Raw genomic sequence first — 12,136 nt, 5'->3', positions numbered from 1 at the left:
AGTTCTTACAGATGTCCTTGTTGATACAAACCCCTTACCCTAGCCCCCTGAGGTCCTGTGTGAACTTAGTTCCTTGAGTTTCAAGGTTTATGACTACTAACAGCTGCTTTGGAGCTTTGGGGGGTGAGGTTTACCCAGCCATGTCTGTCTGCACATTTGTGATTGCTATCGGTCTGTGCCTCCCCATATCCAAATAAACTCCAGAAAGGATCTGTCTCAGACCAATTGGAGTACTGAGTAGGTTTGGCCCCTGTAGACTCACTTGTTTGAATGCTGGCCTTCTGAGTGGCACTGCTAGGAGGTGTGGCCTTAGAGGAAATGTGTCACCGTGTAGGAGGACTTTGAGGGATTCCTAGTGTTCAAAACTCCCACCGAGCACATGGAACAGAGGTGCTTTCTGGCAGGAGCATACCTCCCTCTGGAACCAAAACTACTGACAACAGAACAGCAGGTTTTTTTCTAGTGGGTCACTAAGAGTGATAGTAGAACTATTCCCTTTTCCACCCCTTGATTCCTGGACCCATGGATCCTAGTTACAGGAGAAACTATACCATATATCAGATGCTGATTCAAAGCCTAGCTAGACAGTGCCACATTTCCTCCAACAAGGGCATACCTATTCTAAAAAGGACATGCCTCCTAATAGTGTCACTTCCTGTGGGCCAAGCATTCAAACACATGAGTCTATGGAGGCCAAACCTATTTAAACTATTACAAGTACCATACGTGAGAATGCGTGGTATCACAGGGCCAGTGCCTACCTTTGGTCACATACAAGTAGAAAAAGTCACAGTAGAAAATGGTTTGTACAACTCCAGACACCACTGAGATCTGGTCATAGTAGTTTTCTGTCTGGTACCGCCTGATCCAGTTGGCCAGGTAGAGTAACCGATAGAGTCCCAGGAAGAACAGGTAGTGAGTGGTGATGGTCTCGGCCTCTCCGGTCTTACTGATCATGAAGAGCTGTGGCAGGATAGCCACTGACTCCAGATAGATGGAGAAGGTCCAGAGGACCTGTCAGAAGAACAATAGAAAGGCTGGAAGCATCCATTTAGACAAGACTCATGTAGTGAACATTTGCAGAAGAGAACAGTTTGACACACACTCATTTTACAAGGTACCAGTGTTGCAAACTTGCCTTATCTCCCAAGGAAGGGATGGGGTAACAGAATGTTTTACCACAATAGGTTTAAGAACTTGTATTTATGGCTTTTTGCTGTTGGGAATAGAAAACAAGGCCAGATGGCACTCTACCCGTAGTGTCCCCAGCCCTGAACTTGAGTAGTTAAACCTTTCCATCACTTAAGGAAATGCAAATTCAGGCATATAATGCCTGCTTGTTTTATAACAGTGCAAACACACCATGAAACAAAACAGTTTTGACAGACTGCATAGTTTGTAAATGGCATTTAGGACAAGGTGTCAAGGAACAGCCCATAAATACCAGCATAGGACCTCCAGACATGATTGTCTTTCAAAGCTCAGGCCCCTTGAGTTAGCCTGGAGTGCTCTTGGGGACACAAGGTGTCAACTGAAGGAGGGTTACCACCTGTTTAGCTTGGAACCTCAGGACTGTAAAAAGATGGGCCCCGAACAGTGGGGTGGGGTTGAGTGCTGTGAACGGTGAGCAGTGGTAGGCATGACCAGATGGCTGAAGAGGGTGTGGAAAGGCATCCCTGTCTTGGGATCAGACCCACCTCCATAGGCGCGTAACTGTAGTTCTCCAGAAAGGAAAGGCCAATCACTGGGACCAGGAGGAACTCCAGACGGAATGTGTCATTTTCAATGTCAAACGTTTTCCGGAACTTCCAATAGATCATGTACACTGTGACGTAGGCACAGAGGAGGAAAACCACCTAGAGAGACATGTTTGTGACATCATTTAACACTCAAGCTAAGCCATATCTATAATTCTGAGGGCTAACATGCTATTGTTCCCAACAGGCCACCCTGCCGCCCTGCTTGCTTTCTGTCTCTGTGTCTCTGTGGTGTCTGTCTGTCTCTCTCTCTGTCTCTGTCTCTGTCTCTGTCTCTCTCTGTCTCTCTCTCTCTCTCTCTCTCTCTCTCTCTCTCTCTCTCTCTCTCTCTCTCTCTCTCTCTCTCTCTCTCTCTCTTTCTGTGTGTGTGTGTATGTGATGTTTCTGGGGCCCCTAGAACTTTGGGAGGTTTGCATTAAAGTCACATGAATAGCTTCTCTGATGCCATCCCACGTGGTTTTTTTGTTTTTTGGGGTTTTTTTTTTTTTTTTTTTTTTTTTTTTTTTGGTAGGTATGGGCAGCCTTGGAATTTACTTTTCTAACAACTTCCCAGGCTCAAGCTAATACGGCTGGGTGGCACTAAACTAACTACACTGGCACAGAGAGCTCACTCACAGTTCACTAGGATGAGATGAATGCTGTCACCACACCGTGTAGCATGGTGTCACATGCCCTGTGAAGACATGTCAGTCTGTCTCTGTTATAAGAGGATTCATGAGCAGGACCCTCTGAATCCTTACTCAGCACAGATTAGTGACAGGAGGAACACAAGGAGTGATGCCGGGCATTTCTATTACAGGCAACACCTCACCCTGCTGCAGCAAGGCTGGGTCTGCAGAAAAATGAACTCAGCAGGTAGGTGGTCAGCCTATAATTCTAATGGTGATTTTAAGCCCCAGCCTCAGATTCACACTGAGTGCAACTGCTTCACAGGGTGGTCCTACCTCTTCCACTAATGAGCTACCTGGAATCCCAAAGGATATGTCTGAGACTTTTGGTGTGCCAGCCATATCATTTCTTGAAATATTGGGGGGGGGGGGGGGGGGGGCGGAGCATGAGGGGAGGTGTTGTTTGAGACCCGAGTTTCTCTGTGTAGCCTTGGCTGTCCTGGAACTCAATCTGTAGACCAGGTTGGCCTCAAATTCAGAAATCCACTTGCCTCAGACTCCCAGTGCTGGGATTAAAGTAAGATCTATTACTTTGATAGTCATTCCATGATTAATATTCTCATTTGCTTATGACGTTCTTCTGCCTTGAAGGTATAGGATCTATAAGTCTTAAAGTCTCCAAGTGCCGACACGGCAGAGGCAGGTCACACATGGCACAGGTGGCTAATTCAATTCATCAAATGCCCAGGGTCCAGGAAACATTTGATTTTATTGTTTAACCATTCTGTGTGGCAGCTAATTATTCAGTCCATGGTAGGATGCCAGTGTTTATGTCTCTGTGTACCTGTGCGTGTGTTCGTGTGTATGTGTGTGTTTAGTGGGAGTCTTTTGAGACACTGTCACTGTGTAGCCCTGAAACTAAGTATGTAAACCAGGTTGGCCTTGAACTTGGAACAATCCTCTTGCCTCTCTGCTTCTCCGGTGCTGAGATGACAGTGTATCATGCTACCTGCCTCACACTTAAACTGGTGACCTTGATGTGTCTCACAGCCAGCTCTCTGAGTGGGGTACGAGTACCATGGTGGTCCCGAGGAAACAGTACAGAAGCCCAAGCCTGCTAGGCCTTGGGCAGCAAGGCAGGTGAGACAGCTGCAGCCCTGGCCTGGACTTGCCAGCATGCTAGGAGTCCCCACGCATTTACCTTCATCACTGTGTTGTAGATGGAGATGAAATTGGAGAAGAGGTCCAGGTACCTGGTGGTGAAGACCAAAGCGAAAAGAATCTGGCTCTTCCCAGAGATGCCTGTGCAGGGCAAACAAGAAGCCATGAGAACATAGCCTGCAGGGTAGCCAGCCAGGAGCAGCTGTCTCTGCCCTGCCCAGCCCTAAGTCACTGGAGTCCCTGTGCCTTTTGTTGATCTGTCTCCAAATAAAGATTCAAACACTACATTCCCAGTCCTTGGTGCATCTCTGTGGAGGATGCAGAGGCAGTGAGAGTGTCCTGGGAGGGGCTGTTGAGGCTGTTCTGTGTGCCACCCCCAGAGCTCCAGTGGCAACCCCAGAACTGCACTCTGGGAGAACAAGGCACTGACTCCAGCTGCTGATTATCCAGGGAGACAAGCAGGCAGAGGAAGGGACTGGCCGGCACTGCTGTTTTCAAAATGCACACATTTTAAAAACCGTTTTCCTACTTACAAAGGTTATATCTATTTTTTTTTTCATTGTAATATAAAAGTTAGGGGTGTCAACTCAGTGACAGAGCACTTGCAAGCATGTGGGAGGCCCTGGGTCAGTCCCAACACTGCTCTGAGTAAATAAGAAACACGAAATGTACATGCAAAAACCAAAGAAGCCTGAGAACACAGACCCCTGGCAGAGCTCACGTATGTGCCGGAGCACGTGTGCATGACACAGGTGCCTGTACTTGTCGCACATGCTGTCTTGGTCTCCACACTGTTTCTTTTCTTTTGAGACGGGGTCTTGCTGAAGTTCTGACTGGTCTGGCTTCCAGGTGTGGCAGCACACTCCTTTAAGCCCAGTACTCAGGAGGCAGAGGCAGGTGGATTTCTAAGTAGGCCAGCCTGGTTTACAGAGTGAGTTCCTGGACAGTCAAGGCTACACAGAGAAACCCTCTTGAAAAAACAAACAAAAAGAATAATGCTGGCTTTGGGCTGAGCCTGGAGGCACATACCTCAGGAGGCAGTGAGTTTAAGGCCAGCCAGGGCTAGCTGGTGAAACCATGTCTCAAAATTAATTCATTAGTTAATTAGCTAATCAATCGATCTAAAGGGGCTGGCCTCAAGCTTTTAGCAACCCTCCCTGCCTCTGCCTCCTCAGTGCTGAGATTACAAGTATGTGTCACCACTGTGCCCAACTCCAAGGTCTGTCTGTCTGTCTGTCCTACTGTCTTTTTTAAAAAGGATCTATTTACTTTGAGCTGAAGAAATGGCTCAGTAATTAAGAGCATTTACTACTCTTGGAACAGACAGGGGTTTGGTTCCCAGCACCCGTACAGTGGCTAACAACTGCCTATAACTCCGATTTTGGGGTATCTGATGCTCTCTTCTGATCCCCACTGTCAATGCACACATGTGGCTCACAGACCACAGAGGTGAAAACACATACATATAAAAGGAATACATAAATATAATAAAATACTATTTCTTTTAGGGAGGTGTGGTGGTGCAAACCTTTAATCCCAGCACCCAGTCAGGTTGATCTCTGAGCTCTAGGCCAGCCATGACTACATAGTAGTAATGTATCTCAAAATACAAACAAAACTGTTTTGTGTGTGTAGTGCCTACATGGATATATATGTAACATGCTCCATGTAAGTACCCATACATGGAATGGGAGCCACAGACAGCATGTAGACATGATATGGGTGCTGAATTAAACCCGGGTCTTCTGCAAGATCAACCAGCGCTCTTAACCACTGAGCCATCTCTCCAGCCAGGGTCTATGGTGTTTCTTGGCCTATTCTTTATTTATTCATGTATCTGAGTTAGAGTCTTGTTATTTTGAATGTTTCTTTACTTACTTAGTAGGTGTTTGTAGTGTATGTGTGCGTGCATACCATGTATGAAGGCCGGGGACAACTTTTATGGGATGGTTCCCTCCTTGTACCTTGTGGACCGAACTCAGATGCTCAAACTTGACAGCAAGCACCTTAAGCCTGAGCCGTCTCAGCAGCCCAACCTTTAGTATTTTGAGACAACATCTCCTGTAGCTCAAGCCGGCCTCCAACTCTCTGTGTAGACAAAGCTGGCCTTGAATTCCTATTTTTTTCTGCCATCTCTTTCTGTGTGCTGGGATCACAGGCTTGTGCCACTACAACCAAGGAGATATATATATTATGAAAGGGCTTCCGAGTCCCAAGGGCTCCCTCGCATTCCTCCAGCTTCTGCTGAGGTTGGTGTCATACCTGATGGCCATAAAGGTTCTCAAAAGAAGAAGACAAGGACAGGGCTGGGCCTTTGTGCATTGGTGCAGTACATAATCCCATCACTCGGGATGCAGAGGCAAACCAGCCTAGGCAAAGGAGCCCAGTCTCAAAAAAAAAAAAATTAAAAAAAAAAAAAGGGCAGGTGGGGGGAGGAACTGGGCAAGGGCACTTTCTTAGCATCACAAGGCTCCATACTCTTGACTTGACTTCCATCTCCCCAGGGTTCCTGCTGCACACCCTGCCTGGGCCTTGAAACAACAGGTCACCCCCTAACTCCTCTGGCACTGCTTCGTGTCATGGAAGTGGCTCCAAGGGACAGGAACTTCCTTTTCCTTCCTTGCCACACCCACACCAGCCTCTGCCACCTCATCTAACTGCTCCTAGTCCCAGTGCTTGTGTCTCTGAAGTCAAGGTCAACTGACCTCACTACTGGTCTCCAGAGCAGCTAATGTAAGGTGACCATCCCTAGCATCCCTCTCCTGGACTCAGTGGCATCCTGCTGCTGTCCCTCCCTTCTATGGCTCTACCTGTCTTTGTCCACAAACCATCCAGCTGCCTGTTGTTCTGTATCTCTACCATCTCAGCTATGTTCATTCATCTGTCTACTCCATTTCTCAGGACAATCCCACAAGGGCCCCAAAGGCAGCCAAGACAAATCTATTTCCCCATAGCCTCCTCCACCCCTTCTTGGTAAACAGCCTTTCATTCCCCTGCAAACTCATGGCCACCCTTGGGCCTCTCTCCATCACTCACATCCCACCGGTCACCAGGCCCCAGGTCCCTTCAGCATCCCTGAGCCTCACTCCCCTCTACTCTGCTGCTCTCAGATGGCCCAACTCTCCAGTTTCAGTGCCCCCCAGACTCCCACAACCTTTTATTGCTGGCCAGCGACACCCCCCCCCATTTCCATTCTCCATCTAGAAACCCAAGAGCTATTTGAAAAAAAAAAAATGCTTAAAGCTTTTATGTGGCTTCCAAATGTCCTTAAAAGACCCAAAGCCTTATCCCAGGGGCTGCCTGGGCCATCCTCTCTCCTGGCTCTTGCCACGCCCTCTCCAGCCTAGCAATTTGTCTAGATTATATTCCAAGTGAACACAGTGTCTACATACTGTGGCCCATGTAGTGACTCTCCCTTCCTGTGCCCACACTCCCTGCCTCACTCTTTGGGTCTGGCAGGACAGTCTTGGCACAGGGTGATGTTTATTTTGTTTTGTGAGACAGGGTTTCTCTGTGTAACCCTGGATGTCCTGGAACTCTCTCTGAAGACCAGGCTGGCCTTGAATTTACAGAGACCCACCTGTCTCTGCCTCCTGAGTGCTGGGATTAAAGGAGCATGCTACTACACGGCCAGGGTGACATTTTTAATGACGAAGGAGAAGTCTCCTAAGGTCTCTCTCATTCTGAAGAACACTGAGCCCACATACTGGCTGTAGGCCAGTGTGGGCCTTACATTCCTCACCAGTAGTCCTCCCCCCCCCCCACATTCGATAGGAGCCATGTGACCAAGACCCAGGACCTGAGTAGAGCCTATCAGGGAGTATGCTTTGAAGATGGGTGCAGAGGGTGACACAGATGGGGAGGCGACCCAGGCAGAGCCAGCCCCAGCCCCAAGTGGGGCTGGCTATGCCACCCCTTCACCAAGCCCTCATAGAGGCCTTGCCAAAGAGGCCCCTGCCCTGTTGGGATAGTCTAGACAACAGCTCCATGAAGATACCTGGCCGCTGTATTCTCCAGCCCACTTAACTTTGTGGGCTCAGGGTTCTACCCATAGTGGCTCCACACAAACTCATAAAAACACTCATTTCCACAAACACCATCCCCACCTGGAGCCAAGGAGAAGAGGAGACACCATGAGTTCCTCTGACTAACAGGAAAACACAAGCCCCAGTCTACATAACTCAGCAGGCCAGTGGCCAGTGGCCACTGGCTCTGGCATTTGGGGCTGGCACCAGCTGCCATTTTCCTTTCGCCTACAGCAATGCATACTGATTTGCTCCTTCTGTCCCTTTGTGCTGGTCTCTCAGTAGGTCAGCTCCTTGAGGCAGGGCATTGGGGTGTCAGGGCACAGTGTACCTCACAGGAGTGAGGGAGCACTCCCCGAATCCTACCCTGGACCTCTAAAGAACAGGCACAGGTCCAGGAGAGTCTATAGCTCCCAGGTGCCCTAAGCCAGATCCTGAAGGGCTGTGAGAGACAATCTCTCAGGCCACTACAAACCCCGGAAGATTCTCATTCAGTCCAGAGCCACTGGATCCAAAATGTGGTTGATCCATACTCAGCCAAGTCCCTCTCCTGGTCAGCCTCCCAGGTGACATCTCAAATGCTCTCAATCTCCATTTCCTGACTCTCAAGAGACCTGCTGAGGCCCCGCCTCCGCTCCTACTTCTTGCGTGGTTTCCTTCATCCTGGATCCTGAATGTGACCGGAAAAAGCCTTTCACCACTGGTCCATCCTACCTTCTGGATTCCTCTTCCTCCTATGTCCTTCCCAGGACATGCCCTATGCCCCATGGCTTCTACGTATTTGCACGGGTGCTCTCAACACCATACCTGTTCCTTGAGTACACACCCTGACCATCCTCTCCCTCCACGTTGCCCTCAGCGGCTCTCTGCCTCCCCAGCTCTAGTGGAGTCCGAGCTTACGGTCTACATGTCTAGCACAGCCAGGAAACGCTAGGAACAGAGATGGCTGAAAGACAGTGGGCAGCTTCTCATTGGGGGGGGGGGGGTTTGCAATCATCAACCCAGCCTCCAAACATTTTTCTGACCCCAGCATAGCAGCATAGCAGGGAGCCCCTCCATTGCCTCCCACTCAGAGCCAGCTCCACATCCCTGGACCAGGCTGGTGTCACCAGCAAGCAGGAAAAGGCTCTCCCTGAGGGAGTAAAAGGCAGGAGAGAATGAAGACTCCAAGATTAAACGGGAGTTCAAATACTCTTCCCTCCTCATGAAGGGGAGGGTCTCCCACCAGGGGAAGGTCGTCCTCCACTCCTCGACTTGCAGCCATGATACTGGCAGCTGCCCAGTTAAGGATGGGGTGAGGGGGGTGAGCTAGGGCTTTCCGTGGAGACAGAAGCCACTCTCCTGCATAATCTCCCGGATCCTCTGATGTCAAAAAACTTTGCTGAAGTTTTTGGAAGCAAGCGTGCCCGGGTTCCCTCTGAGCCTGAGTCCTCACCCTGGTCCTGTCCCCGCCCCGCCCCGGCGCCGCTCACCCGCGCAGCTCTTGGACCTCCAGATCTTCACTAGGAGCAAGATCATTGCCAAGAGGTGGCTCAGGTCCCCGAGGATTCGGAACACGTTCATGGTCCCGCCCGCCACTCCCGCGCCTTGTCGCGCGGAACTTCTCTGGGAACGTTCTGGTGCGTGGGGCGCTGCCACGTCCCCTTCCCGGAGCCTCGCGGTGCCCCAGGCCGGTGCCGCGCCTCCTCGCTCGCGCGCGCACCGTTGGCCTCGCGGTGACGTGGCAGGGCGGCCGGGCGCAGGACAGGAGCCAGGAAGCGGCGCTTCCCACGTCCCCACGCCGACAGGCGGGGCAGCTCGCACAGCGGCTGCTGGCCCGAGCCCCTCCCTCTCTGGCCCTGCATAGACATCCAGAGTTCCTCTCATCCCCAGAAACCACAGTCAGGGCCTGGTACTTGGCTAAAAGTCCTAACTTTCATAGCTCAGTTGAGGCCTGGGAAGTGGAAGTAGGCTCTCTGCCACTGTCGACCTCCCTGGTTGGGAAGTGGGGCTGAAAGGAGCCCCGATGCCCTCACCTGTTAAACTCTGAGATAACCTGAGATACCTCTGAGATAACCTTGTTGATGGCTTCCGGAGTGGAGACAGGGTGACCCTGAGTCCCTCTTCTGGGCTCCAGTACTGACCTTCTTACAATGGAGATGCTAACGGAGTCAAAGAGGCTGAGAGTATTAGGAATCCACGCCCCCGCCCCCGCCTTCAATTCTGACCCCCTCTTCTTCATGTGGGAAGATACTGGAAAGGACTTCACTGACCAGGAAAAACTCCAAAAATGTCAGAGAGGCGGGCAGGATAGAGTAGGAAGAACCTTTGGTGGGCTGAAGGCCTCCATTGCTGTACAGAGCATCTTCTCAGGGCACAGGTCTCTTACTCTATAGCTGTGGAACAGATGAACCAAGGATCTCATTGCCTTCTCCTTGATCCCAGCCCCTCCCACTACTGTAGCTCATTTCTTCCTAAAGAAATGGCCTCTTCCCACTCCCACTGCTTGCAGGAGAGGCTTTGGCAGGATGAAGATCTGTTGCTTCCATGTTCACCAACTCTTTCCATGGCCTCTCTGACTTGGCCATTACTCCCTGCACAAAGTAGTCCTGGGAGGCTTGGCTTGTGACCAGTAGCACAGACTCAGCCTGAAGGAGAGCAGCATGGGGACCCTGGGCAGGCTCGCTGTGAATCTACACACACACACACACACCCCTTTCCTGGGGAGATGAAACACACTTGTCTCCTCTCCCCAGATAGGGAGACCACGACAGACCAAAGTATAGATACTACCAAAGTCCAACTTCATGAATTAATGAGTTTTGTTGGAGTTACTTAGAGGAATATGGGTGAGGGGTTATTTACAGGAGCAAGAATGACTCAGACAGCTGCATCACCAAAGCCTACCCAGCATGGGTGACATGAAGCTCATAAACCTGGAACCTGGAGACACTGCACTGCCTGCAGGCAGCTCAACAGGTTGGAGAATAGCCTTTCCAGGTGTCTTCTCTGGTCTAAATCTCTTGCAGGCATTTCTTCTTATCTGAATCTTCTCTGCAGTTGGGCTCTCTTTGCTTGCTCTGGCAAGAAGGAGCCTAGGGAATTTGCTCAGTTTCAGGGAGTTCCTGAACCCATTTTGTTGCTATTGTTTACCTCCCTGCTTAAGGAGCTCCCCTGCAGGATGGAATGTTTTAATCTCAGAGGAAGCTTATATAAAACACACACAGATGCATGCACACTCACACAGACATACATACGAACACACAGACAGACATACACACTACTAGGAATAGCTGAGAAAAGGCCCCAAGATGAGACATGGGCACAGCATAGGCTTGAGGGTCACTTATAATGTGCCCAGATAGGGAGGGCACTGCCATTTTCACACTACATACATAATCTGGAGCCCAGAGAGGTTTCATCATTTCTGATGAGCACACAGGACATCATGTCAGCCTAGAGCCCAAGGCCCAGACTCAGCTCCAATCTGACCACAGCCATGATTGGAATTCCCAGCCCAAACAGGTGGATGACCTTGTGTCAGCAAAGATTTACATCTGACAAGGAGCTTTCCCATGATGAGGGCCTAAGGTCTTGCACATCTGTGGGAGGTTTGTATACACGTAGGATGCTAGGCATCATGTCAGACATGAATGGCAGCTCCTCCCTGTTCATCCTTAGAGCCAGGGGGCAGGCAATGGAGTCTGAGATCAGACAGGTGAGGTGCATGGACCATGGCTCTCTGGAAAGATAAATGGTCCTCAGCCCTGCCTAGATGCCTCCCTCAAGCAATGCCTGCAGATGGCAGTGGCTCTAAATCCCTCAGGTGAGGCTACCCAACCAGCTGGCATCTCTTTCCAGCGCCCACCTCCTCCTCAAGCCAGAGAGAAGCATGTGCAACACATCTGTCCTTCTGGGAAGCCTGCAGCTGTTGGTGGGGCCTGAGCGAAGGGGCTGAACCTTTCTGTTCCCCTAATTCCTCCCAGGAGACACTGTCAAGCGGGACTGACCAAGGCCGGGAGGCCTGAGAAGTGACCATCACAGGGGCAGAAGGGGAAGAACAGGCTGGGAAGCTGCAGGGCCTACACCATATCCAGGGTCTGCTACTGTGCCTGTGAGCCTGTGCATGTCCCTTCGCTGGGCCTCAGCTTGCCTGTCTGTTAAATGGGGGAAAATGGAGAAAATGCTACTGAATGTTTCTCTGTGATTCTGGTGTCCGGCCTTCCTGAGGCTCTCCTCACACCCATCCCATCTCCAAAGTGGAGCATCTGAAAGCACCAGGGAAAGCATGTGTGCTCGTTTCTCCCTGTAATCCCAGCACTGGTAGGGAGACTGAGGCAGGAGGATTGACTTGAGTTCTGAGACCCTGTCTCAATAATGAATGAATGAATGAATTAGAAGAAAAGAGTTTCTAGAGTAAATCCCCATGGTTAGGTAAGACATTTCAATCCAGCCTATCCCCTGCCTCCAGCTATCCTCTCCTGTCAGCCCCTGACCCTGGTGGATGAGAGTGAGTACTTCACCCTTTGCTCGCCTCAGTTTCCAAGAGCTGTGCTTGCTGAGGTAAAGCCAAGGGGGAAATTTCCCTCAGCTCAAGAATGTGAGG

At 50.4% G+C, this 12,136-nt stretch overlaps 1 protein-coding gene and 1 long non-coding RNA gene across 3 annotated transcripts in view; one reads left to right on the top strand and one right to left on the bottom strand.

Annotated features, from left to right (window-relative positions):
- Positions 1–3,728, top strand: part of LOC117718872 (uncharacterized) — a 4,203-nt gene extending 475 nt beyond the window's left edge. Inside the window, exons 2-4 of the long non-coding RNA XR_004608113.2 lie at positions 2,557–2,612; positions 3,416–3,505; positions 3,586–3,728. This is a non-coding gene — a long non-coding RNA (uncharacterized LOC117718872). The remainder of the gene's footprint in view (positions 1–2,556; positions 2,613–3,415; positions 3,506–3,585) is intronic.
- Kdelr3 (KDEL endoplasmic reticulum protein retention receptor 3) overlaps positions 1–12,136 on the bottom strand; it is a 13,144-nt gene extending 1,008 nt beyond the window's left edge. The window contains exons 1-4 of one of the 2 annotated variants that reach the window (XM_034516831.2): positions 9,024–9,268; positions 3,567–3,667; positions 1,698–1,856; positions 762–1,014 (exon numbers count right to left, since the gene is read on the bottom strand). In XM_034516831.2, coding sequence (XP_034372722.1) covers positions 762–1,014; positions 1,698–1,856; positions 3,567–3,667; positions 9,024–9,114 — 604 coding nt within the window. In that variant the 5' untranslated portion in view covers positions 9,115–9,268. The other variant, XM_076911633.1, reaches the window with a different exon arrangement.

The sequence above is a fragment of the Arvicanthis niloticus genome, chromosome 13 (assembly GCF_011762505.2).
Source record: "Arvicanthis niloticus isolate mArvNil1 chromosome 13, mArvNil1.pat.X, whole genome shotgun sequence".
In the NCBI taxonomy this organism is placed as follows: domain Eukaryota; kingdom Metazoa; phylum Chordata; class Mammalia; order Rodentia; family Muridae; genus Arvicanthis; species Arvicanthis niloticus.
Note: the sequence above shows the minus strand (reverse complement) of the source record. Positions and strands in the feature narration are given on the sequence as shown.